The sequence below is a fragment of the Gigantopelta aegis genome, chromosome 11 (assembly GCF_016097555.1).
Source record: "Gigantopelta aegis isolate Gae_Host chromosome 11, Gae_host_genome, whole genome shotgun sequence".
Taxonomy (NCBI): Eukaryota; Metazoa; Mollusca; class Gastropoda; order Neomphalida; family Peltospiridae; genus Gigantopelta; species Gigantopelta aegis.
Window position 1 is genome coordinate 977,085 of NC_054709.1, and position 27,013 is coordinate 1,004,097.

General features: G+C 38.5%; 2 protein-coding genes across 11 annotated transcripts in view; both read left to right on the forward strand.

Annotated features, from left to right (window-relative positions):
- LOC121385325 (proliferation-associated protein 2G4-like) overlaps window positions 1–3,096 on the forward strand; it is a 35,002-nt gene extending 31,906 nt beyond the window's left edge. The window contains exons 12-13 of the mRNA XM_041515963.1: window positions 1,141–1,268; window positions 2,843–3,096. Coding sequence (XP_041371897.1) covers window positions 1,141–1,268; window positions 2,843–2,944 — 230 coding nt within the window. The 3' untranslated portion in view covers window positions 2,945–3,096. The remainder of the gene's footprint in view (window positions 1–1,140; window positions 1,269–2,842) is intronic.
- A 3,894-nt stretch (window positions 3,097–6,990) lies between these two features.
- Window positions 6,991–27,013, forward strand: part of LOC121384993 (5-hydroxytryptamine receptor 4-like) — a 31,016-nt gene continuing 10,993 nt past the window's right edge. For 2 of the 10 annotated variants that reach the window (XM_041515510.1, XM_041515507.1), the window contains exon 1: window positions 6,996–7,123. Coding sequence is in view for 3 of the 10 variants with exons in the window: in XM_041515515.1 (XP_041371449.1) it covers window positions 22,723–23,838 (1,116 nt within the window). In the remaining 7 variants the exon portion in view is untranslated. Of the gene's footprint in view, window positions 7,124–16,485; window positions 16,546–21,900; window positions 26,838–27,013 lie in introns of those variants that run through there. The other 8 variants (XM_041515515.1, XM_041515517.1, XM_041515512.1 and 5 more) reach the window with 8 other exon arrangements.

The window sequence follows — 27,013 nt, forward strand, 5'->3', positions numbered from 1 at the left end:
GCCACTCTCTTTGAAACTTTCCAGACGAGATATTGGTGACATTGTGAAATGGTGCTAGACCAGCGATCATACGAAGTTTTAGATTAACTGTTTTAACCTTATTAATTTTTAACAAAAACCATGTTGAGTGGGTACAAGTTTATAATTTTTACTCACATATATTCACTTAAATGTTTCATAAATACATGAAATAAAGTTCATATATGAATCGATAAGTATTATTTTCGTGTCTTTTTTTGTGTAATTTTTATTATTTTAGATCGGCTAATGGTGATTAAAATTAGGCAAAAAATCTAAAAAGTTGCGTTTACTTACGGGCATTTGGGGCCAGCTGTCCAGTATTTATGTCCATTATTCCCGATAACAGTGGTTTTCTGACCAGAATTTTTTTTTAAACCCGAACTACGATTCATATTGCAATATTTGGTAATTTTCGTTGTTGGTAAAACGATCAAATTTATTATCAAATTAGCTGTTACAATCAGCTATCGATCCCTGAAAATTACCGCAACATGCCGCCATTGTTGTCAAGCGAAAATACTTGCCGAAAACCACTTTTTGAACTAAAAATTTCAAGGTATTTTCAAGTGAAAAAATCAAAACAAAAACCACCATTTTGAAAACATTTCTTTTTTCTTTAATTATATTTCCGTTTCCGGTGAGTGTCGTGTGCAAAACGGCGGGAAATATGAATTGGGGAATGCACTGTATACAGTGTACAGTATATCGACGTGACGTCGCCTGCAGAACTCAAAAGGTTAAGACGATCAATTTGCTGCCACTCTCTTTAAAACTTTCCAGACGAGATATTGGTGACATCGTGAAATGGTGCTAGACCAGCGATCATAAGAACATTTAGATTAACTGTTTTAAGACGATCAAATAAATCCAGGTAAACAATTTCCTTTTTGCGTAACTCATGTCCATGTAAATAGTGCTTGAAATGTTTTGCGTAACTCATTATGTCCATGTAAATAGTGCTTGAAATGTTTTGCACGAAAAAAAAATGGGTTACGCAAAATTAGATTGGCGCGAGCAACGCACGAATGAAACGATTGCATGATTACGTGTAAGTGGTGAAAATGGTTGAATGGAGCAAAGCATCGTTAATTCACTTGTCTTTTTCTTCTTTCTTTCCAGGAGAATTTGTTGCTCAGTTCAAGTTCACTGTGATTCTCATGCCCAATGGGCCGCTCCGGATCACCGGTTTGCCGTTCGAGGCCGATCTCTACCAAACGGAACACTCAATACAAAATGAAGATATTAAGGTATAACACTCAATACAAAATGAAGATATCAAGGTATAACACTCGATACAAAATGAAGATATTATAGTATAACACTCAATACAAAATGAAGATATCAAGGTATTCACTCAATACAAAATGGAGATATTGTAGTAATAATACTCAATGCAAAATGAAGATAGTATAGTATAACTCAATACAAAATGAAGATATTAAGGTGTAACACTCAAAACAAAATGAAGATACCAAGGTATAACACTCAATACAAAATGAAGATATCAAGGTGTAACAATACAAAATGAAGATATTATGGTATAACACTTAATACAAAATGAAGGTGTCAAGGTATAACACTGAATATAGAATGAAGATAACAAGGTGTAACAATACAAAATGAAGATAAGGTATAACACTCAATACAAAATGAAGGTGTCACGGTATAACACTCAATACAAAATGAAGGTGTCACGGTATAACACTCAATACAAAATGGAAATATTATAATATAACACTCAAAACAAAATGAAGATGTCAAGGTATCACACTTGAGACAAAATGAAGGTGTCAAGGTATAACACTCAATACAAAATGAAGGTTCCAAGGTATAACAATCGTTCCAAAATCAAGATATCAAGGTATAACACTTAATACAAAATGAAGGTGTCACGGTATAACACTCAATACCAAATGAAGGTGTCAAGGTATAACAATCGTTCCAAAATGAAGATATCAAGGTATAACACTCAATACAAGATGAAGATATTAAGGTATAACACTCAGTACAAAATGAAGGTGTCACGGTATAACACTCAATACCAAATGAAGGTGTCAAGGTATAACAATCGTTCCAAAATGAAGATATCAAGGTATAACACTCAATACAAGATGAAGATATTAAGGTATAACACTCAGTACAAAATGAAGATATTAAGGTAAAAACACCTGTTAACACTCAATACAAAATGAAGATATTACGGTATAACACTCAATACAAAATATAAAAGATTGCTTGCTAATAATGAAAAAATGTAGCAGGATTCCTCGGATGACTACGTGTCAGAATTTTCAAATGTTTGACATCCAATAGCCGATGGTTATTTAATGTGCTCTAGTGATTTCATTAAACATTTCATTTCATTGATCAGTTGACCTGTATGTATTTGTGATGGTTGATTATGAAATCTATAATAGTTGTAAAAAGAACCAAAACAGAAAAAAGATGTTAACACTGTAATTATTCATAGTTTAGATAATGAAATTGATATAAAGTCTGTTGTCTGGAGTTCGTTTTCATCGGTAAGTAAAAAACAATCAAATGATTGACATCCAGTAGCTGATGACAAATGAATCAATGTGCTCCACTCGTTCTTTTCATGCCTGACCTGTGTTTTGACATGAATATTAAGGTGGAATATTAAATGTGGATCGTCTTCGGCGGTGAAGTTAACAATACTTCACAATCCATCCTCTAGGTTCACAACAAAACTGTTAGCTTTTGGCAGAATAAAAATGTTATCTTGTTGAAGCTGTTGACTAAAAAAAAAAACTTTATAACTTTGATTCCAGTTGATGATAGTTATCTGATATTGTTTCAGAACCTGCTTTCACAGTCTGCTTCCCGGAAAGCTGCCAAGAAGAAGAAGAAGAAAGTGGAAAAAGCCCTCGCAGAGAATGCAGAAACTGTGCAGGCGGACTGAGCATTAATTTCAAGCCCTGATTTGCCAGGCTCTCTTGGAAATGTAAATTCTTCCGTTTGGCTGCTGGGTGATGAGTGATGGTGACGACAAGAACTGTTCTATTAGTAGCTGGTCTGTTTGTAGTGAAGATAATAAACCAGAGATCCTGTCCACCATTGTGTTTGTTGTTATGTGTGTCATATTTATGTGTTTGTTGTGTGTGTCATGTTTACGTAACTCTGAAATATTTTTATATGCCCACCTTTGATTTGTGTATTATTGTATGACCTTGTCCGTAAACGGGGCGGGACGTAGCCCAGTGGTAAAGCAATGGCTTGATGCGCGGTCACCGGCCTCGATGGCGTCGTGGCAGGCCATCGGTCTACAGGCTGGTAGGTACTGGGTTCGGATCCCAGTCGAGGCATGGGATTTTTAATCCAGATACCGACTCCAAACCCTGAGTGAGTGCTTCGCAAGGCTCAATGGGTAGGTGTAAACCACTTGCACCGACCAGTGATCCATAACTGGTTCAACAAAGGCCATGGTTTGTGCTATCCTGTCTGTGGGAAGCGCAAATAAAAGATCCCTTGCTGCCAGTCAGAAGAGTAGCCCATGTAGTGGCGATAGCGGGTTTCCTCTCAAAATCTGTGTGGTCCTTAACCATATGTCTGACGCCATATAACCGTAAATAAAATGTGTTGAGTGCGTCGTAAGTAAAACACTTCTTTCTTTCTTTGATGCGCGGTCGGTATGGAATCGATCCCTGTCAGTGGGCCCATTGCACTTTGTGTTAATGGGTGGGTTGTTTTTAGCGGATTTAAAAAGTGCTTGAATTTGTTTGGGCTTAATGAAAGGCTCTTAATGGGTCAAAACCCATGAAAAGTGCTTGAATTGTATATTTTCACTGATAAATATAAAAATTTACCAACTTGAAGTTTATTTCCTTGTAATTCCAAATTCTAGTCTGTGTCATTTTATCACAAATATAAAAAATTGTTGGATATGCAGTTAGAATACTGACAAAAAATATATGGGACGAAGTTGAACATGGTGAATGCAAAAGCTGTTGAAAATTGAAAATGTTTGTTTTCCAAATTGTGCATGAACCTTGCCGAGCTCGCCCTGTACATCGCCAAATTAGCCAAATGCTAATATTTATACCAAGTGGCTACAGCATTTTGTATTTGGCAAATAAAATATTTCTTAAATGAATCGTACTTTAATAATTTTGAAGAAAATACACTACATATCTGAAAAATGGCTAGAGTAAAATTTATGCATGTGCAAACTATGGAATGTGTTTCGGTGTGTTGATAAACAGACCTGAACGTTCTTTACTAGGATGTCTGTGGTCAAAACTTATGTTCAGTCTAATAGATGATATTATTTAATATTAACTCTCTCTCTCTCTCTCTCTCTCTCTCTCTCTCTCTCTCTCTCTCTCTCTCTCTCTCTCTCTCTCTCTCTCTCTCTCTCTCTCTCTCTCTCTCTCTCTCTCTCTCTGTGTATAACTTGCAACACTTAGACACACACACACACACACACACACACCCACCCCCCAAGATCCGCTACTGAGCTCCTAAAGACCACTGCCTGCCGTCCACTGATGAACGCTGGCTACGGGTCGGTCATAGGGCTTTTGTTTCGGTCTCATTCTGGCCCAGCCTGGTTTGCCTACTGTAACTACCGAATTTATGTGTTTTAATGGGATGGGGGGGGGGGGGGGGGGGGGGGAGAGAGCTCTTGAAATGTTAGTTTTAATATTTCTCTACACGTGATAATTTATATAATTTAATTGCGCAATCTTAAAATTGTACCTTGAAACAAATATTAAAGGCGGGGATGGGGGGGGGGGGGTGTCTAGACTGGTGAGCGAAGTTTTTAGGAGGGTCATAGTGTTCGAGAGGAAACCCGCTACATGTTACAATTAGTGGCAAGTGATCTTTTATACGCACCATTCCACAGACAGGATGGCACATACCACGACCTTTGATATACCACGCCAATCGGGCATACTCGTAGATCAAATATATTTTCACCTTGAGAAAACGTGAATGTAATATTGTTTCTGTGTGTGTGTGTGTGTGTGTGCCACTCTGTCGTTTTGGTGATTGTCCAGTCCAGTGGTAAAGCGCCCACTTGATGCGTAGTCGGTCTGTGATCGATTCCCGTCGGTGGGTCCATTGCGTTATTTCTCGCTCCACTCAGTGCACCACGACTGGTATATTAAAGGCTGTGGTATGTGCTATCCTGTCCGTGGGATGGTGCATATAAAAGATCCCTTGCTAATAATGGTAAAATGTAGCGGGTTTTCTCTCTAACACTGATAAAATTACCAAATATTTGACTTTTTTTTTTTTTTTTGTGATTGTCGGGCACTTGCATGATCGTATGTCTCTTGGAAGACGGAATGGCTGAGTGGGCTACGAAAATTATCGATGTGAATGTGTTTGACGTCAAACATAGGATTGTTGTTGTATTAGAGCGGGAATCTTTGACGACTCTTTGGTGGGCAGCGATTGAAATTGTTTTACATAGCTTGGTCTCTGACTGTAATGAGAGCGTATAACCTTCCAAATGTCCGTCCAGCTCTCTTACAGTCAGAGTACTCGGGCTAAGTGGCCGTGTATTGGTCTGTTCTGGTGCAGGGAACTTGTTCCTAAACGTTTTGAACAGGCAAGAACGTGTTCGAGAACGTGTTCCCGTTCACAAATCTGACCCCACCTCGCCTGGAGGACGAAAGAAAGAAATGTTTTATTTAACGACGCACTCAACACATTTTATTTACGGTTATATGGCGTCAGACATATGGTTAAGGACCACACAGAGTTTGAGAGGAAACCCACTGTCGCCACTACATGGGCTACTCTTTCCGATTAGCAGCAAGGGATCTTTTATTTGAGCTTCCCACAGGCAGTATAGCACAAACCATGGCCTTTGTTGAACCAGTTATGGATCACTGGTCGGTGCAAGTGGTTTACACCTACCCATTGAGCCTTGTGGAGCACTCACTCAGGGTTTGGGGTCGGCATCTGGATTAAAAATCCCATGCCTCGACTGGGATCCGAACCCAGTACCTACCAGCCTGTAGACCGATGGCCTAACCACTACGCCACCGAGGCCGGTTGCCTGGAGGACGAAAGAAAGAAATGTTTTATTTAACGACGCACTCAACACATTTTATTTACGGTTATATGGCGTCAGACATATGGTTAAGGACCACACACATTTTGAGAGGAAACCCACTGTCGCCACTACATGGGCTACTCTTCCGATTAGCAGGAGGGGATCTTTTATTTGCGCTTCCCACAGGCAGGATAGCACAAACCATGGCCTTTGTTGAACCAGTTATGGATCACTGGTCGGTACAAGTGGTTTACATCTACCCATTGAGCCTTGCGGAGCACTCACTCAGGGTTTGGAGTCGGTATCTGGATTAAAAATCCCATGCCTCGACTGGGATCCGAACCAAGTACCTACCAGCCTGTAGACCGATGGCCTGCCACGACGCCACCGAGGCCTGTACCTGGAGGACGAATGAATAACAACATGGCAACAAATTAGGAGAATTTGATTTCGTAAGGGTTTATGTTTATTGGTTTAAAAATAATAAAAATAATTATTTCACTCCATAATTGTGTGCATAAGCGCTGATGGGGCACCAAAATAGGTAAGAAAAGCGTTAAATACAATCGTTATCAAATTCTATGGGTTTTGGGTAGCATGATTTAAAGTACGTCCGCAGCAAGCGTAGTTGTTCAGAATTGTATTTCTTTAACAAATGTTTAACAGTTAAAAAAACAACCCCCAAAAACGTTCCATCCTGTCATCATTTCCTATAACTCCTCGTCATCATCATCATTATCAAAAAAAGAGAAAAAAAGAGAGAAAAGTAACAGATTTGAATAGAAGTGTTATTACTCAATTTACTGACCGCCATACTGGAAACTATTCCCGTGTATTTTTATCTTGGGAACGCGTTATTGTATTCCCATCTGTTCGCGAACGCAGTTTCGAATACACGCCAGAACACGCTCCTGGATTTAATTCTTTCACTCTTTGGCTCACGCCATTTTTGTATGACGTCATCATTTCTCCATCGGAAACAAGCAGCTAAAACAAGTAAAAAGGGAATTCGCTTTGATGATTTTTGATGTCTACTGTGCCCCAGGAGTATGTTTATTTCACTTTGATAACAGGGTAAACTGTTGTGTATTTTACATTCTCTCACTCTTTTGTTTTTCCATTTTCTATGAACATTTCTTTCCATTTTGTAATTTTGACTTGTTTGTGGTCGATCTAAACAGTAAACCGTTGTTGAACAATATTATAACTTGTTTGGCTCAGCGGAATGGTGAAAGGAAACTAGTTTTGAAAGTAACAAAAATGCACCCTTTTTCCTATTCATTTAAATAAAGTGCTGCCCAAATTTTGATTTATTAATGGTTTTTGCGTGGACAGGTTTGTGTGCAGTGGTGGAGTGGAACCCCCATCCCGCGCTCAAAGTTAATTTTATTTTACTTTAAATATATTTTTGAGAGAGCATGACTCATTCCACCCCCTTCCCCCACTCCATGAAAATTCTCTCGACACCCCAACAGAATTCCATGTACATCCGCTTGGTAGAATTACAGAGGGGAATAAAAAGGTAAGTTTTCATAGATTTATCTCCTTTTCCCACCAGGAGAGCGGCAAAAGCAGTCCAACCTTAAAGGTGCTATGGTCTCACTACATAGATGTCATCTGCCATTGAAACCCATGTTAAATTGCCCAACTTCAAATGAAGATTGCCAATAGAACGTGTTCTCGTTGGCACTAACAACATACATCATTACGAACATACATTATATAAGCATTTATTTTCACTCCAAAATTGTGAACATCTCCGTCTCAGTTTTTTGCTATATGACTGCATCTGGCTGTAATACCAGTCCGAACAGGTGGTTCATTAACCGATTCACTCCGGCTGTCTCTTACGCTATACACTCATGTTCCAAAAGGTCAGTGCACAATATTACAAAATACTTTGATAGCATGGGCAAAATACAGTCAGAAGGCTTACCATTAAACATACATATTGTTTTAATTCTTCACCATTTCCTAGAAGTGAATATGTGAACCATAACTTGTGTCACAATTAAGAACTATAGTGGACCATGATGAATGAACTCTCACCCGGAAGTGATCTCTGTAGTGAGACCTTAAAGTTTATTAACAGATTTTGTCGAACTTGGTTTGAAGTCAATTTAATAATTTGGGTCATTTACACCATGAAAAGCCATACTAGACCAGTGTAACTTATGAACTCTAAACAATACACCAAAAGATAGATGCACCATACCATCCAATAAAATTTCATATCACATTGTTACACCTTGGTCATCCACACAGCAGATAGCCATCAAACAAACAGCCACTACATTGTAATGTATGACCTTTTTGGTAGTTCTGATATAAGGAACATACAAAGAAGCTAACTATCTAGTTAGTTCATTAAAATATCAGTTTTCATCAATAGTTGCTATGGGCAACAATTATTTCATAGTGAAGTGTTGAAATCCTGTGTTTTTCTGTATATGACTGTACATTAAAAAAAAAATCATTATAAACAAAATCGCAGAAATTAGGGTGAATTTGAATACTGACCGTGTGACCTTGAATTTTGACCTTTTACAATGAGAAACTCAATGTTAGACACTCAGATCAATTTATATATTACATGTAAGAACACTTGCATATACATTTTGACACCCACGGGCCACCCAAATATAAAAAAAACAAAGAAAATAAAAATAAATAAATAAAATTGACATGTTTGCAATATTTACCCAAAGAGGGCCCCCATAATCTTGGCTAAAATCCACATCAATGAAATTACCTTTTATCATTATGAGGATGCTACACTAGTACATTCTCATCTTGGCTTGCTAAACAACTTATATTTTTGGGGATAAACAGTAATTTAATGTTTTACATTATGGCCTCACTACACAGATGTCATCTGCCATTGAAACCCATGTTAAATTGCCCAACTTCAAATGAAGATTGTCAATAGAACGTGTTCTCGTTGGCACTAACAACATACATCATTGCGAACATACATTATATAAGCATTTATTTTCACTCCAAAAATGTGAACATTTCCGTCTCAGTTTTTTGCTATAAGACCGGATATGGCTGTAATACCGATCCGAACAGGTGGTTCATTAACCAGTTCACTCCGGCTGTCTCTTACGCTATATACTCATGTCCCAAAAGGTCAATGCACAATATTACAAAATAGCATGACAAAATACAGACAGAAGGCTTACCATTAAACATACATATTGTTTTAATTCTTCACCATTTGCTAGAAGTGAATATGTGAACCATAACTTGTGTCGCAATTAGGAACGCAAGTGCAGAACCCGGATGTAGCGATCTTGTGCTGCAGTTGTTATGCTGGGTCGGTCTTCGGCTGATTAAAACTGCTGGTGCCTGTCCCAGATACGTGAAATGGTGCTCCGATAGACGTTCATGTGGCGTGCGACTGCTGACTACGATTCACCAAACTGGAGGCGGCCTATTGCAATGTTTCGATTCATCAGGTTTAGTCTTGGCATCTTGTAACTCATCTACGTCGAAATGGAAATGAGGCATCATTGCGAGCATTGCAGCTTTAAATACCCACCACTACCCCAATCTTTCCCCCGAGTTTCACGTGCATTCGCCAAAATCTGACAATTTCACGCCGATTTCCTGCAATTTATCGCACACCGTGCCACAACGTGCGTTAAATTTGTTTTAGGGTGCATTTGGGAATGCTGTCCCATTCCAGGAACATTAACAAACATGGTCAGTCAGCAACTTTGTACAAAAAAAAACCCCACCCCGATATTTTGTCAAATCAAACAGTTTTCTTCTTTCCCTATCACCCATGCGTTTCTTTTTTGACAGAATATATATTAGGATGGAATGTGTCGCACGCATTAACTAAGATCGACGGCAGTCACTTCTCCCACCCTTGTTTTGGCTTCACACACAATAAATAAAACCTATCCAATGGTAATTGTTTTTTATATGATATATTTGACTAAAGGTACTTTTTATTTCTTTCATCTTTTAAAACTTAAAATTAATATTTTGTCCAGAATTATGAAAAATAAAAACATGTCGACCTATTAAGTCTTGCCCGATTGTTAAATTTTTTTGACGGGTGTCCAGTTTAGCAGACCAGTTTTTATTTTAATGTGGCGAATCATTATAATAATATAGCTAACTTTTAATTTGAATGACGTCAGTATTCCAATGATGTCACTTTTCATCTCCTTACAAGAATAAGAATAATGTATTTGCATAACACCCGCATATGAGCAGAGCAAAACCAACAACATAATATATATTTATCTACAGTAACTATAACATAAATATACATTCATTACATAAACAAACATCTGCATCATCAAATACATATGTAATTTAAGCCTTATTAACCTGATACTAGTGATAGGAATAATATATTTAGGCGGAACACAGCGAAGATTGTCGGAAACTAAATCGGAAGTCAGAGATTACACGTTTAGCACGTGCATCACACTTATTGCCACCCATCCACTGATGAGAATCCACACACCCTCGTACATTCTCCATTAGTTTATACAGACGTGAAATGCAAGCAATTTGAAATTACTTCCAACCCGTTAAACTAGGTGCATGACGTTTCCGTTTTAAATGACAGTCAACTCAAACAAGAGCCGTATGTGTTGGAAACATGCATACCCGGACTACCAACGCATACTGACACTTTAACAAATGAAAAACGCGTAATTTTAGAGTTAATAAAACACAATGATTATTCCTGCTAACTGGAGGCAGCCATTTTGTTTCGTTTTTGTGTCGTCTGGTGCTATAGCTTGGGGCGACGTGACGTCAGTTCCGATCAGCTCCTGTATGCACATTGTAAACAAACACTCTAATTTAAGACAAGGCGCTTCGCTTTCATCAACCTGACTTGTAATACAAGTGATACTTTTCTTTTCTTTGGGACTATGTAATTGGTCAATTTCTGTGATTTTAGATGGGAAAGTCTACTTAATCAAGCGTTTTACAAAATTATTTACAGTAATAAAGCAGGACGGCTGATAATGTCCATTACGATTTTAGGGCTGTCCACGTGGTTATCACACAATACCCTGTAATCTTAATAAGAGAGGCACGTATTTTTAGTGTGTCTAAACACATTGACTGGGGACCGTCGAAATATACACCTGTCAGTCAGGAACCACAGGTACAGACCACGTAAAGAAAAGACTGATCAGTTAGAATCCCTTTTTTGAAAAACACAAGTTCACTCCTGACTGCATATACAATGTTGACGAAACTGGCATAACCAATGTACCCAACAGACCATCGAAGATCTCGGCTCACCGTGGTAAGAAACGCGTTGGCTGTTTAACCTCTAATGAGCGAGGACAGTTGATAACCACTGAAATATGCGTGAACACAGCTGGAAATTTCATTCCGCCATTATTAATCTCCAAAGTCCGTATGAAACCTGAGCTAATGGACAATGCACCACCTGGTGCAATTGCTGTCCCACACCCCGCTGGATGGATGCAGTTAGATATTTTTTACGCAGTGGTTCAAACACTTCTTGCAGCATTCTAATCCTTCTCATGATAAACCTGTCCTCCATATTATTGATGGACACAAGACCCACACAAACAACTTGCAGGTGATTTTGATGGCACGAGAACACAGTGCCCACATCGTTTGCCTCCCGCCTCACTGTACCCATCGTCTACAGCCACCGGATGTCTCATTCATGAAATCGCTAATGACATACTACACTCAGGAAGTAGAAAGGTGGCTTCGTAACCATCCTGGAAGAGTTGTAACCAAGTTTCAGATTGCCGGTTTGTTCAGTGATGGGCATTTACGTGCAGCCACACCTGTCAATGCAGTAAATGGTTTTCAAGACAGGAATTTGGCCACTCAATCGCGATGTATTCGATGATGGTGATTTTGCAGCATCTGAACCCACAGATCTTCCAGCACCTTAACTGGATGAGAGAACAGATGGATCAGATGCAGATGACCAAGAACTAATCATCAGTGCTCCTATGGATAGTATAACCACTATTCAGCCATCAACATCCGACACTGCACAAGGACTAGATGATGTACCTCCAGTGCAGACGAAGACACAACCATCAGCATCCAACAGCAATCAAACACAAGATGATGTTCATCTAGTGCAAGCACCCACATTTAAACCAACAACATCTGGCACTGGACAAAAAACAGGATTATGTATCTTTCACTGAACTATCACCCATTCCAAAAGCTAAGCAGTCAGAACGTCGCAAACCATCAAAATCCAGGGGACAAACAGTTATCTTAAGAAGCAGCCCATACAAGAACAGTTTGGAGCAAACCATGGAGAGTAGTCCATCTAGTTCTGTTCCTGTCACATAACGAGCTATAAAAAGATCAACTTCGTCAAATGGAAAAGGAGGGAACAAGGAGTCTAAGGTGACCATGGATACGTCCCAGACCGACACACCTTGCTTATTTTGTAAAGAGACGTTTTCCAAATCTAGGCAGGATGAGAAATGGACCCAGTGCATGGCGTGTAAACAGTGGGCCCATCAAGAATGCTCTGGCGCGGAAAATGATACATATTACTGCGATCTTTGTACAAGTGACTGAAGATGGATGGTTTAAGCAATCTTTTGATGTCGCATATACTTTATGAAATGCATCATACCTTTTGGGGATAGTAATGGGCAATGTATCACATAGCAGTTGTTAGTTTTGTTGTATTAGATGTCTGTTCATTTCATTTAATAGCATGAACAACCAGTTTTTAAGACCCGATATTGTGTATTATTCCTTTTTCAAAAATTATGTCCAGGGACCCGTTTTATATAATAGTTTGGGTAAAATGGGATTGTTTTATGGTTTACTAATTTGATTTTCGTTCATAAAAGAGTTAAATGCAACTGGAGTCTGTGCTTTATACATCAATTACACATGTTAAACAATAAAGCAATCATTATTGTATTTGATTTATATTTAAACAATTACTATTAATTTAGGAATTTGCTTAAGGAGCCCGTCTTAGATTAGACCACTTTCCCCTATGTATGTTATTTACTTTCACCAATTAGTCACAATGTATTGTTTTATGTAAAAATTTCCTCATGTGCCGTAGACTACGGCCTGAGTGTAAATAAAGTTCAGTTCAGTTCAGTTCACAAAAAAAACCATAGCCTGGTTTACAGGTGTATCTCAAGAATGTCACCATTGAACTACGACATGTATACTGAACAAAATAAGAAACTTCCGCTAACTTTGCTTGAACATAACGATGAAAACAAACCGGGGGAGTAATTGTTATATATGCGTTTAAAGAGTGTTCCATGATGCATCGTTTGGTGCAAAAATCATGGCCAGAGGTTAACAGAAACTGGGAGAAATTTTGACCAAGTGTGGTAGGGGTTAAAAAAAAAACCCACCCACTTAATAACGGGTATGACCACCTCTTGAATTGACCACTGCAGTGCATCGCAGGCGCATAGAATTGACTAAAGTGTTGATTTCTACCTGTGGAATATTGTTCCATTCCTGAATGAGCGCTTGACGAAGTTCGTTGACGTTAGCAGGTGGGTTGGGGCGACGCCTCGATCGTCTGTCCAGACTATCCCAGACATGCTCGATGGGATTGAGATCAGGACTTTTAGCGGGCCAGTCATCAATGAAATCAATGTTATTTGTCCTAAGAAAATTTACAGTGTCTCTAGCTGTATGAGAGGTGGCATTATCATGCTGAAAAATCGAGATGTTGGCGTTGTTATGGAACAGGTAAATGACGTGATGAGCGAGAATGTCATCGCGGTAACGTTGAGCATTTAAATTGCCATCAATGACGACTAGTGGTGAACAATAACCATGGGCAATGGCTGCCCAGACCATGACACAACCCCCACCCCGAAACGATCTCGTTCAAGAACACAACAGTCAGCATAGCGTTCATTTCTCCTACGGTAGACGCGCACCCTGCCATCGCCACGTTGTAAAGAAAATCTGGATTCATCCGAAAAAAGAACGGTATTCCAGCGTCGCCATATCCAACGAGTGTGTACATGTGCCTAATTAAGACGATTTAGACGGTGACGTTGCGTTAAAACGCATCCGACGTAAGGGCATCGTGCATGTAAACCGTTCTCCCGCAGACGATTACGAACAGTTTGCCCACTGATTCGGTTATTATGAAGCCCAGGTGTGTTAGCAGCAGTAACAGTGGCAGTTTGGAATCGATTGCGCAAATGCGTGTTCATGATATAGCCGTCTTGACCACGCGTTGTAACACGCGGACGTCCACGACGTGGCAAGTCGTTGGTGCTTCCTGTCGTTTGAAATCTTACGCGAAGATTTCGTATCGCTCGACTAGAACTCCCAACATGCCTTGCAACGTCTTCTGTCAACATGCCAGCATCAAGCATGCCAATCGCCCGTTCGCGTAAATTATTGGGTATTTTTGGCATACTAAAAATGCTACAATGTAAAAAAAAAACGTCAATTTTTTAACAAATTTTGAAGCGTTTTCGTTCACTTGACAACAATGTCAGTAAGACAAGTAAAACAAATTGATCGAATACTACACGGGACATGTCGAAGCATGCATGCACGTGCAAAATGAATTTCACGTTGTCGACGAGTAACAGTGCAAAAATAATCGATAAAATTCATGAATCCTGATAATACAGCTCAAGGCTAATACTACCTATATAATTTCATTACACAATGAATTCTTTAACACAACAAATACTATATGTACAAATCGGAAGTTTCTTTTTTTGTTCAGTATATATATCTTCACAACAGAACATTACACTCAGGCCGTTAAGCAACGGCATATGAAGAACATGATATATAAACTGTAGTGACAAGACAGGGTTTACAGGAGACAATAGTACAATAGTATTAATACAAATGAATAAAGTAATGTCACAGTATTGTAATTTTTACCAAATGTGCTAATCAAGACGCGCACACATATATATAGGCCAGTGTTCTTTTATAGTTTACTGCATTTATCAATAATTTCTTGTATTAATTTACATAATTTCTTAAGGACACTTATTTTGTTATTCGCCATTAGTTTAAATTTCAGCGTACTTCGTTTATTATAATAATATGGCTTAAGCGAATGTTTACGGGAGTTAGTGAAATAAGTGCATGTGAATAAATAGTGAAATTCGTTTACAATGTCTTTATTGTTATATAATATGCACGTTCGATCTCCTACTGGGGTGTTGTTTCAGCGTCCTATTTCGATTGGTAAGTAGTGGCTAGATGTTCTAAATTTGAGTAATGTAGCCCAGGATGTTTGTGGTAATATAATACGATATTTTTCTAATCTAAGGTTTTCTTTAGATATAGTGTATGTTTTATCTCTTGATGATAAAACTATGTTACTATTCCAACGTTGTAAACACTGGTCGTTTTGTCTTAATTTTACTTGATTAAGAAGTATTTTTATAGATGAAAAGTTACGTGACATCCAAACATTTGTCATGCCTAGCTGGTTAAATATATCGTCGACCATTTTTATCAATTTATAACTATATCCATTAAAAGAAGAGTCGTGTAACATTAATTTATGCAGTAAAAACGATGATTTTGTTTGTTTACCAGATACGATACGGGCCCAAAAACGTATAAATTTTTGTTGAATACTAGTATTTAATTTAAGGGGTCTTCTTCCTAGTTCTCCATATAACATGAATGGCGGGGTGCCCTTTTTAACTGGTTGGATGTGCCTTATGAATTTTAAATGAATAGTTTAAATGATATCGATGTTTTCGTAACTCATATTACGCGTCCGTAATGAGTGATTTCCTTTATTTTAAAAAATGGGTTTAATTATTCATTAGGAAAAACACTATTGTCGAAGATTATGTTAAACTGTTTACTATAGATTGGTAGCACCATGCCGGCAGTTGTTTTAATATATTCATTAATTATATTATCGATTCCACGTGACTTACCGTTTTTCAGTTGTTTTATAGCATTTAATATTTCATTTTCTTCAATCCTACTGTTTGAAATATTTTTACTATCTGAGTCTATGTTATTCAAGTTTATTTTTGTTTCGTTATCGTCAGATTCGCCTTTGTTTAAAGTTTGGGGAAAAAAATAGAAATCATCTAACGGTGGTAAGTTATTATCTTCGTTAGGTGGTTTAAGTAGTTTGTAAAACGCTTTTGGGTCGTTTGTTCTCAGTTGTCGCATTTTTTTTTCTATATTAAATCTTTGAACAGAATGTTCTTTCAGCAAGGACTTTTTATACGTTTTACTTGCATCCATTAATCTTTGTTTATTATCTAAAGTTTTTCTTGACTTTTATGTTTTTTTGGCCACATGATATTTTCCGCGAACTCGACAACACTGTGTCTTACCGAACAGTGATTGGTTACCTTTCAGTTTTACACGTCGCTTGATCATGCAAGATCGTGCATGACCTAGAGTCGATTCAGTCGCATCTAAAAGTTGATTTTTCATAGTCTGTATTGCAGTATCGACACGTGTTTGAATGTCAACAGACTGATTATGAAGCATTGTGGATATGATTTTGAGTGAGTCCAGGTTAATTTTATTTTTAAATTATGTTGATTTTTCGGGTTTCCATTTACTAAGCTTTTTGTTAGCTGGATATGTCATACAACTAGAAATATCGTTATCATTAAAATGTTTATCAACATTTAAGGCAATGTACATCGGCAGAAAAAAATGGGTCAGACTCACATACATCACACTTTTTAGCGATTTTAAATAAATGATGGTTGCCAATGGCATAATTACCAACATAGCTGTCTTTACAAGTCAATTTTCCTATGTATTTATCATGTCCAACCGGCCTCGGTGGCGTCGTAGCAGGCAATCGGTCTACAGGCTGGTAGGTACTGGGTTCGGATCCCAGTCGAGGCATGGAATTTTTAATCCAGATACCGACTCCAAACCCTGACTGAGTTCCCCGCAAGGCTCAATGGGTAGGTGCAAACCACTTGCACCGACCAGTGATCCGTAACTGGTTCAACAAAGGCCATGGTTTGTGCTATCCTGCCTGTGGGAAGCGGAAATAAAAGATCCCTTGCTGCCTGTCGTAAAAGAGTAGCCTATGTGGCGACAGCGGGTTTCCTCTAAAAAAAAATCTGTGTGGTCCTTAACCACATGTCTGACGCCGTATAACCGTAAATAAAATGTGTTGAGTGCGTCGTTAAATAAAACACTTCTTTCTTTCTTTTAACATGTCCTAATCTGTCATTTATTATATATACATTATGTGATTTATATATGTTTAATAGTTTAATGCCATGACTATTTACTTTGCCTGTATCTTGACATGCTCTTTCTATGGATGCATTATATAATTCTAATTTGTATATGTCATTAAAAAATCTAACATATCATTTTCAATGTTGTTTAGTATGTCTATGTCTGTGTCAATTACAGTGTAATCTGGGAAACAATTTGTTCTAGCATTAAAATCACCCAGTAGTAAAAGTGGGCTATGCTGTTCTATGTGTTCAATAAGTTTTCAATAATGTCAAAAATATCTTCTTTATTGTATGGGGATCCAATAGGGGGAATGTATAAACAACGATGGGGTTTTTTTTCTGCAAAGACCTGTCATTTCTGTGGGAATGCTAAACCAAGACACATATTCAGAATTGATATGGATATTAACATTTGTTGGTTGATTTTGATAATAAATTGAAGAAGGTAAAACATTATTTCATCAAGTCAATCGTACATTACATTGCGCGTGCGCAGAAACCATTTCCCGTTAATAAGCCGGTTCACGATTACTCGAGTATACAGTCTGGCGCAAAAGTTAAAAATACACCGACATACGGCGACCAGTTGCCAAGTGAGCAGGATATTAAACAAATCCGGGTCTTGACGTCTGTTGTGTGATTCGTTTTTGAAATCAGTTTAGGTCCAGAATATTACGGCGACTTCGACTTCTCACTACTGTTAATAACTCGGCCACTTCGACTTCTCACTACTGCTAACAACTCGGCCACTTCGACTTCTCACTACTGCTAACAACTCGGCCACTTCGACTTCTCACTACTGCTAATAACTCGGCCACTTCGACTTCTCACTACTGCTAATAACTCGGCGACTTGAGCTGACTTTCGGCGAAAACCCCCCCAAAAACCGAGAAAAGATTACTAAGTTTTTCGATAATTCTTTACAGACGACTGACAAAGAAACTATGCTATATTTAGCCACAAATTATTTGGGAAACCTCTCTCGTTGGTTATTGACTTAATTATGGAAAGGTTATGCATAGGATTGGACGATTAATTTGAAATGAAATGAAATGGTTTATTTAACGACGCACTCAACACATTTTATTTACGGTTATATGGCGTCGGACGGACGATTAATTTGTAGTTAATAAATGTGGAAATAAACTAAATATTGTTGTTTAAACTTTGACAAAGGACCCTTAATTATTTTAATTGAATTGAATGAAATGAAAGCAATCTAGTATGTGCTGTTAATTACTAACAATGCCGGCTAAAAAAGAAAAAAAAGAAAGGAGAAATTATAATAATAATTTTGTTTAAACCCCTCCCCCCCCCCCCCAACCCCAACAAAACAACAATAACAAAAAATCCTACTAAAAAAAAAAACCCCCACAAAAACTGAAGGAAATATTTTATTTAACGACGCATTAAAAAACCCCAACTGATAGGCCTACGAAGTAAACAAAAATTAAAATGAATCCAAATGTTTACCCGTCATGTTTCCCATGTATCGTAATCAATTCAGTTTCTGCACCGAGTGTGCATTACTGATTCTTTTTAAATCCACTTCTACTTTATACAACGTATTAGTGATATATAATGACATCAAACATCATATATAATAAGCGGTGTGCTTGCAAATTCGGTGGGTACTGTTCACCAGTGATTGAACATGTTTGTATGGGCCTTTAAAATAACAACGAGCGATAAAGAAGCCAAATAATTTGTAATTTAATTATAGGCCCTACAATGTTCAATATATAGTTCATTTATAATGTGCATTTTAATCATGCAACTTTAAGTACACCAATTTAACAACACTATATCAATTTTATTCAATCTTTTGAAAAATTGATTTGTACCAATATGTAATAGTGGAAGAAGAGTTGAGACAAGGAAAATAACCGAGATTGCATTCCTGGGCCTCATTCCACGAAGCGATCTTAGCACTACTATCGCCGTAAATACCTACCATCGCGACCTTAATTTTTGTGCTACGATCGCCAGCCTGTTCCACGACGCGGCGTAGCTTACTATCGTAAATTATGGTGAAAATTAACAATAGGTACGAGGCAGTTGTAAGCCACTAACGTAGATGTCAAAGGGCAGTTAGACGATGATTTGGTAATTTCTAAGAAGGATACTAACTTTATGTGTAAGAATGGATCCAATATATACCAAATATTATTTCTGAAACTGCATTCGATGAAAAACATTTTAGGCTATACGACCTTCACACGGAAATATGGGAGATAACTCTTATGTCTTATGAATTCGGCAATTATCGCTTAGCAAATAAACTGACAAAGTTATTTCATGAATGTCCGATACCAATGAATGCATCTAGGATGTTCCTAAAAGCATCGGTCTACATGCTGGTAGGTACTGGGTTCGGATCCCAGTCGAGGCATGGGATTTTTAATCCAGATACCGACTCCAAACCTTGAGTGAGTGCTCCGCAAGGCTCAATGGGTAGGTGTAAACCACTTGCACCGACCAGTGATCCTTAACTGGTTCAACAAAGGCCATGGTTTGTGCTATCCTGCCTGTGGGAAGCGCAAATAAAAGATGCCTTGCTGCTAATCGGAAGAGTAGCCCATGTAGTGGCGACAGCGGGTTTCCTCTCAAAATCTGTGTGGTCCTTAACCATATATCTGACGCCATATAACCGTAAATACAATGTGTTGAGTGCGTCGTTACATAAAACACTTCTTTTTCTTTCTTTCTTCGCACAAAAAGATTTTAATCATTAAAGGGGACTTACGACTACCCGTAGGGGTTGCTTTGTGGAACATCTATACAGTTTATGGCGCCAGTTGTAAAACCCACCTTATGTCACTACAATTAACCTTGGCTACAATTCTTTCATGGAACGCGGCCCTGGGCGAAGGAGTGTGAATTAGTTAAATTCAATAATATTATTTTATTTTATTTGGTCTAAAATTCCACTGACTACACGAAATATATTATAGGGATCACAAACATCGATTTTGTCCTGTCTATGACGCTTTATTTCTTTGTTTAAGATATACCGGCCTCGGTGGCGTACTGGCAGGCCATCGGTCTACAGGCTGGTAGGTACTGGGTTCGGATCCCAGTCGAGGCATGGGATTTTTAATCCAGATACCGACTCCAAACCCTGAGTGAGTGCTCCGCAAGGCTCAATGGGTAGGTGTAAACCACTTGCACCGACCAGTGATCCATAACTGGTTCAACAAAGGCCATGGTTTGTGCTATACTGCCTGTGGGAAGCGCAAATAAAAGATCCCTTGCTGCCTATCGGAAGAGTAGCCCATGTAGTGGTGACAGCGGGTTTCCTCTCAAAATCTGTGTGGTCCTGAACCATATGTCTGACGCCATATAACCGTAAATAAAATGTGTTGAGTGCGTCGTTAAATAAAACACTTCTTTCTTGTTTAAGATGATAGTAAACTGTAGCATGTGTAATGAAGCTTAAATCGTCCGGAAAATACTTGACTGGATATAAAAGGGTCTGACCACAGCGCCGCCGACGTTGTTCGTCTTGCTAGTTGCTTTTATTTTATCTTCTTATTTTTTAAAATATTTATATATAAATGATTACGTATAAATTTACTGAATCCAAATACAGTAAAACCCGCTATTGCGACCACCTGATAGACTTATTAAAATTGGTATTAGTAGTGGGGTGGTCCTAATACAGATTTACCAACATTTAAAATGATGATTGGTAAATATCAACTGAATTTTACGTCCTACCACCTTTTCGATTGCCGTCAGTAATGCGTAAACTGATAAAACCGAGAACAGTGTATTAACATTTACATTGAAATGCAAGTATAATCAAGTGTCAAACCTGTTTCAGTTATTTGTGAGCTTGGGCCCGTTCTGTATCTTAATTATTACACAATAGAGATTAACAACCATCTAAACAAGGGACACCCGCATTACGTTTTAGGACGTCCACTGACCCAAAGGTAATACAAACACAAACAATTCTGTCTTACTGACTGTTTGCAGCTAATCGTTGCATTTGTTGTCAGTTTCTATGAATAATAAAGTACTAGGCTAGTACTAGTACGGCATGCTTTTATTAAAACAAATCCCATGTTACTCTGTGTAAATGTTACTTTTCAACATTATTGTGTGCAAGTTATACAATAAAATGACTGTGCGTCGTACCTTCCAGAAATTAACTATGGCTTCCTAGTTCGAAAGTAATACCTTTGTCTTTCAAACTAAATAAATATAAGATTATTTAACTTCTAGTTGAACCCCACTGCGTGGACAACTAGGCAAGATTTTACCACGTTATTTATTGTTTGTCACTTCAGTGACGTGGCAAGTAAATGCTGTGGTCGCATTTGTGGGGTCCAAAATGCACTGAAAACTACCATTGGGTCTGACTTTACTGGTCGTAATCCGTAATAGCGGGGTGGTTTTGCTATAAAATAATAAGCAGATATCAGTCTTTATAGCGCGGTGTTCTTTGAACCGGGGTGGTCGTTAGGTGGGGTTTTACTTTAGTTTACCCGTCATATTACCCATGTAATAATTTTTTTACGAAATACAAGTATTTTCCGCACCAGGCCCCATAATTCTTTCAAAACCACTTTACATTCATACCAATAAATAAATAAATAAGCAAACAAACAAACAAACATACCATTAGTATCTTGTTCGTTCTTTCAGCCGACGAATATGGTGGGACAGTTTGTGTAACAGAAGGCGTGAAGACGAAAAAAGAAAAGAAAATGCATCATAAAGTCCAAGAATGAAATGTCTTTACCACTTCGTTAATGTTCCACGTGTAACCATAGCTACTTCGGAGATGTGTATTTGTGAACTAGAAGTGTATGGTCAGGTCATCGTCACAGTTTAATTCCACAGAAGTCAACTTCAGTTTAGATTATTTAAAAGTCATCACGTGAACTTGTTCTGATCTCACTCTAAAAGGAAATAATACTAGAAGCATATGGTCAGGACATCATCACAATTTAATGTTTCTAAAGAAGAAGTTGTCCATGATTTGAGTTGAGTTTCTTTAAATGACATCACGTGAACTTGTTGTTCCTTACTCTAAAAGGAAGTAATACTAGTAGTGTATGGTCAGGACATCATCGCAGTTTAATGTTTCTAGCAAACACGTTTTCCATGACTTGAGTTTAGTTTCTTTAAATTACATCGTGGACGTCCTCACTCTTAAAAGACAGGAATACACTGGCACACAGATGCAGTTTAATCCTTCCAAATCCACAAGTTGTTGGGACTTGATTTTAGTTTATTTAAATGACATCAAGTGAACCTGTTGCATACTCACTTTAACAAGAAAGACTACAAGTTGTCTGTGATGCGTTTAGTTTAGTTAATTGCCATCAAGTGGATCTGTTTAGTCCTCATTCTAAAAGGAATACTAGTCGCAGCTTAATCCTTATAAAGCCAACAAGCTGTGATTAGAGTTTACTTTATTTAAATGACATTCAGTGGACTCTTAAAAATCAGTCATAAAGAGATATGAACAACACGTCGACGCCGTGCGATGATGAACTGCCTGGCACTAGATACAGTATTGCCGCCATCATCGTCCTTTGTCTGTTGGCTGTGCTGGGCATGGCCGTAAATATGATCCTCATCCTCGCCATCATCGCCTGCAAGCGACTCCGGAACCTGCCCAACCTGTTTGTGCTGTCTCGTGCCGTCGCTGACCTCGGCGTGTGTGTACTGGTGATGCCGTTCGGTATTTACAAATACCACCACTACAGCAGATGGGTGCTGGGGCATCAGCTGTGTCTGGTGTTCGGCAGCATCACCGTGATGCTGTTCTTGGCGTCCATCCTTCACATCCTCATGATAGCCGTGCACCGTTACATCGTCATCTGTCACCCCACCTACCAGAAGCATATGGGCCTTGCCCGGGTGCTAATCATGCTGTCCATCTGCTGGCTTATCCCCTTGTGTTTCTCTTTCCCGCCCATCATGAACGAGTGGCACGCAATAGGCTTGAGCAAAACAATCCCCTGTTTCTCGTTCAGAAAGCGGTGCCTGATTATGTTCAACATGACATACGCGATTATTTGCGGCCTCATCATGTACTACATCCCTGCCGGTATCATGGTGTTCTGTCACATGAAGCTGCGTTTTGGTCGCCCTCGCCGGTTAAGCATCATTTCCACGGACCAGAACGATGTCGTCATGGTACGCACGCTCAGCATCCTCATGGCGTGTTTCGGCCTGTGCTGGACGCCAGAATTTGTTGGCCGGACAATCGATCCTCTGCTCGGCTACGTGGCACCGTCGGATCTCTGGGTCGGCTTCTACTTCCTGGGTTGCTTTAACTCGGTGGTCAACCCGTTCGTCTACTACCTGTCGAGCAGCAACTTCAGGTACAACATCCACAAGCTCATCATGTGCCAGATATGCTGCAGCCGCGACGACGGTGTCCTCCAGATGAATGAGCAGGAGGCGGAGGCGTCTGATATGATAGAGCCGGATTCGATGGAGCCGGATTCGACGATATTGCCGGCACAACCAATAGTGATGATGACACTGCCAACAGACATGCCGAAAGAAACGACACTACCGACTGAGACAGTAAAAATGCCAAATGCGACGACGACGACTGCGAAGTGATGAAAGTTGTGCCGGTCAGAGTTCAAGATGAAGTCTTCAAATGGAGGACAAAATCTGTGTGTTTTTCAGTGTTCCTACACAGACTCTGTGCAGGTCAGGCTACCTAACAAAGTACCACACCAGTTTAATAACAGAGATACATGTCGCCTTCAAACAGTGAATGTTAATTCTGGTTTAAAAAAAAAAAAACACCTAAGTTTCTTGCTTAAAATATTCAATCCAGTGACACCATAATGTGAACAGAAGCTAAAGACTATAGACCCATATTTTCGAAGCTATCTTAGCGCTACGATATCGTAAAACCGTTGTAGGTTATGGCGAGAGTCGTAGTGTCGTCATAGCTTGCAATGGTTTTACATCATAGCACTAAGAAATCGTAGAAGATCTGTAGCCTTGTCTTGATGTGATGCGCTCTGAAATGTTGATTATTGTTTTGTTAAGTAGTTACCACAAATACATCCTACAGTTTGTGACAAGTGTGCGACACTTGACCTGAGTGTGAACATAGGTATCTCAGTGTGAACATAGGTATTTTCCAGTGTTCGACAACTATTTGATAAAAATCACTAGCCCTCACAGAAGCTTGCACTAGTGTCCTATGTATTATAGTAATAGAGTTGGTAATTTTCACTAGTCCAGATCAAAACGTCACTAGCGGAACGGAGGCCAAGTGGATTAGCTGAACCTTGAATCCATGATTTATCTCAGATAAGATTTGAATATTTTAGGTTGTTGAATGCTGAACAAAAATAAATACCAAATACTGTACTGAACCGCTTTAAAAACGCAACACTCACTGTTGTACAAAACATTTCATATTTCATTTAATGAACATCTTAAAATCAATTGCAATTCATAACTGACCACCAAATGATGACTTACTATCACTAAAGTTGTAGTGTGCAAGCCCGTTGGTTTACGCATGCGCGGTAATATTTCTCTTTTAACGTCTCGGGTTTCATTATGGCCGCTACGCGATTACATGAATGTGTTGCATCTTCTACGTATCAACGGAATGCGCGTCGGATTGCGGGCTGTCGAAGAATTACCAGACTGGTACGTTGGTCTGGTGTTTGTAACAACTGCTAGTGATGTCCCTCGACTTGTCCGGCAGTGGAAGCTGAGCTCAAGAAATGATTTCTCAGATGCTGATACTAGTAACAAATTAGACCTACCTGTGATGTCCCTTGACTATTTGGTAGTGGAAGCTGAACTCAGGAAAATATTTCTCAAATCCTGCGTCCTTTTAAACTTGTTCTTGTGTTAGGCTGGCCAGGTCTTAGGCGATCTTTGGCTACCCCAATCTCTTTACAAGTCTCAAAACAGTTGAGGGGCGGGATATAGCCAACTGGTATAACACTCGCTTGATGTGAGGTCAGTTTCATATTGATCCCCGTCAGTGGGCCCATTGGGCGATTTCTCGTCCCAACTGGTATATCAAATTTCGCGTCATGTGCCATCATATTTGTGGGATGGTGCATATGAAACATCCCTTTCTACTAATGGCAAAATGTAGCAGGTTTCCTCTTAAAGAGTATATGTCAAAGTTACCTAATGTCTCACATCCAATAGCCGATGATTAATAAAACAATGTGCTCTAGTTGTGTTGTTAAACAAAAGAAACAAAACAGTTAATGGGTGACACCAGAAATCTAGCTACCTGATGTGTTGATAAGTTGACATGCAACATACCAACGACCCAAACGCCTTATTCCATTAATTGTCAGCAAGCCTAGCTATTCTGATAAACATTTAATTGTGTGTCCCATGGGTATCATCATAAAAACAATTATGATAAAAATTCGTGCGTGATATATTTGTATGGACCTATTTGTGACCCAACACCATTTCGTGCAGTCTGCATCACGCTTCACTGAGCATAGACGTGAAAATCCATTAACACTTTTATTGATCATGTACCCCAAAAGGGGTCGACAAAATATAGCAACCAAAAAATGTTGCGTTTTTAAAGCGGTCCTGTGTATTTGAAGCATGAAATCGAGCTTTATACATGAACACCATCCACTGTTGTTAGACCCAACTAAGTAGCCTTGAGCTGTCTTTTTCTCAAATGTGAATTATAGTAGAATTTGGTTTAACACCAATTTCAGGACTCACCTGAGGAGAGTAATTTTTACCTGCCCTTAGCACTGTGAATTGATATGATATCAGTAAGGTAATATCTTAAATGGCTCCCAGTAATCTAAGTTAGAGGAGCAATTAATCATTCCTTAAATTTATTTTATTTAGTTTAGTTTTGGGTGGGCTTTTTTTTTTTTCTTTTTTTTTCTTCTTCTGTTTTTTTATGACAAGGTCTCCAGTTTGACCAATTGAAATTTTAATTTGACTGCAGATTTTATGAAATTCGCCAAAGTGCAAAATACTGTTTTGTGGGGGGATTTTTATGTCTTATTATTATTAGTTTATTAATTTATTTTTATTATTACTTTTTTATGGGGAGAGTGATGGTGAATTCGGGCTGATTGCAAAACTATTTTTCACTTTTCACGATTATATGCTTTACATGGAGGGTGTCTCTATATGTGTTGGATTGTTGGGTTATTTAGTTTTTTAAGGGTGTGTGTATTACTTGTCTTGTTTTTGTTGTTGTTGTTTTTTACTTTTTTTCTTTTGGAGTTTTGTTTTAACAATGATTCTATATAACAGATTCGCAGGTTGATCAATTGGGGTCGTGTCTGTTGCTTGATAAATGGCTCCATCAGCCAAGACTGCTACACTGTTCCAATATTTTATATATATTTAATGTTTTCGTTGTTTTTGGTTTTACCCAACAATTGATGTTGAATGGCTCCTAACATAGTAACTGTAAAACGTATTGGACTTATTTTATTAGTTATTAGTTCATTCTCAACCAGTTAGTTATGGAATAGACACAAGGTTAAATTAAAACAAAAAAACTTTACTTGTTTAATATTGTTATTTTTGAGAGGTTTTGGTTTTTTGGTTTGCTGTTTAATAAAACTAATATCTGACATTGATTGTATGTAGTTGCGTTTATAACTATAAAACCCATTCTCGAATTGGTAACCCATCCTCGTCCCAACCAGTGTCTCACGACTGGTATATCAAAACCTGTGGTATGTGCCATCTTGTTTGTGTTGCTGCTAATGGAACAATATTGCGGGCTTCCTCTCAAGACTGAGTCAGAATTACC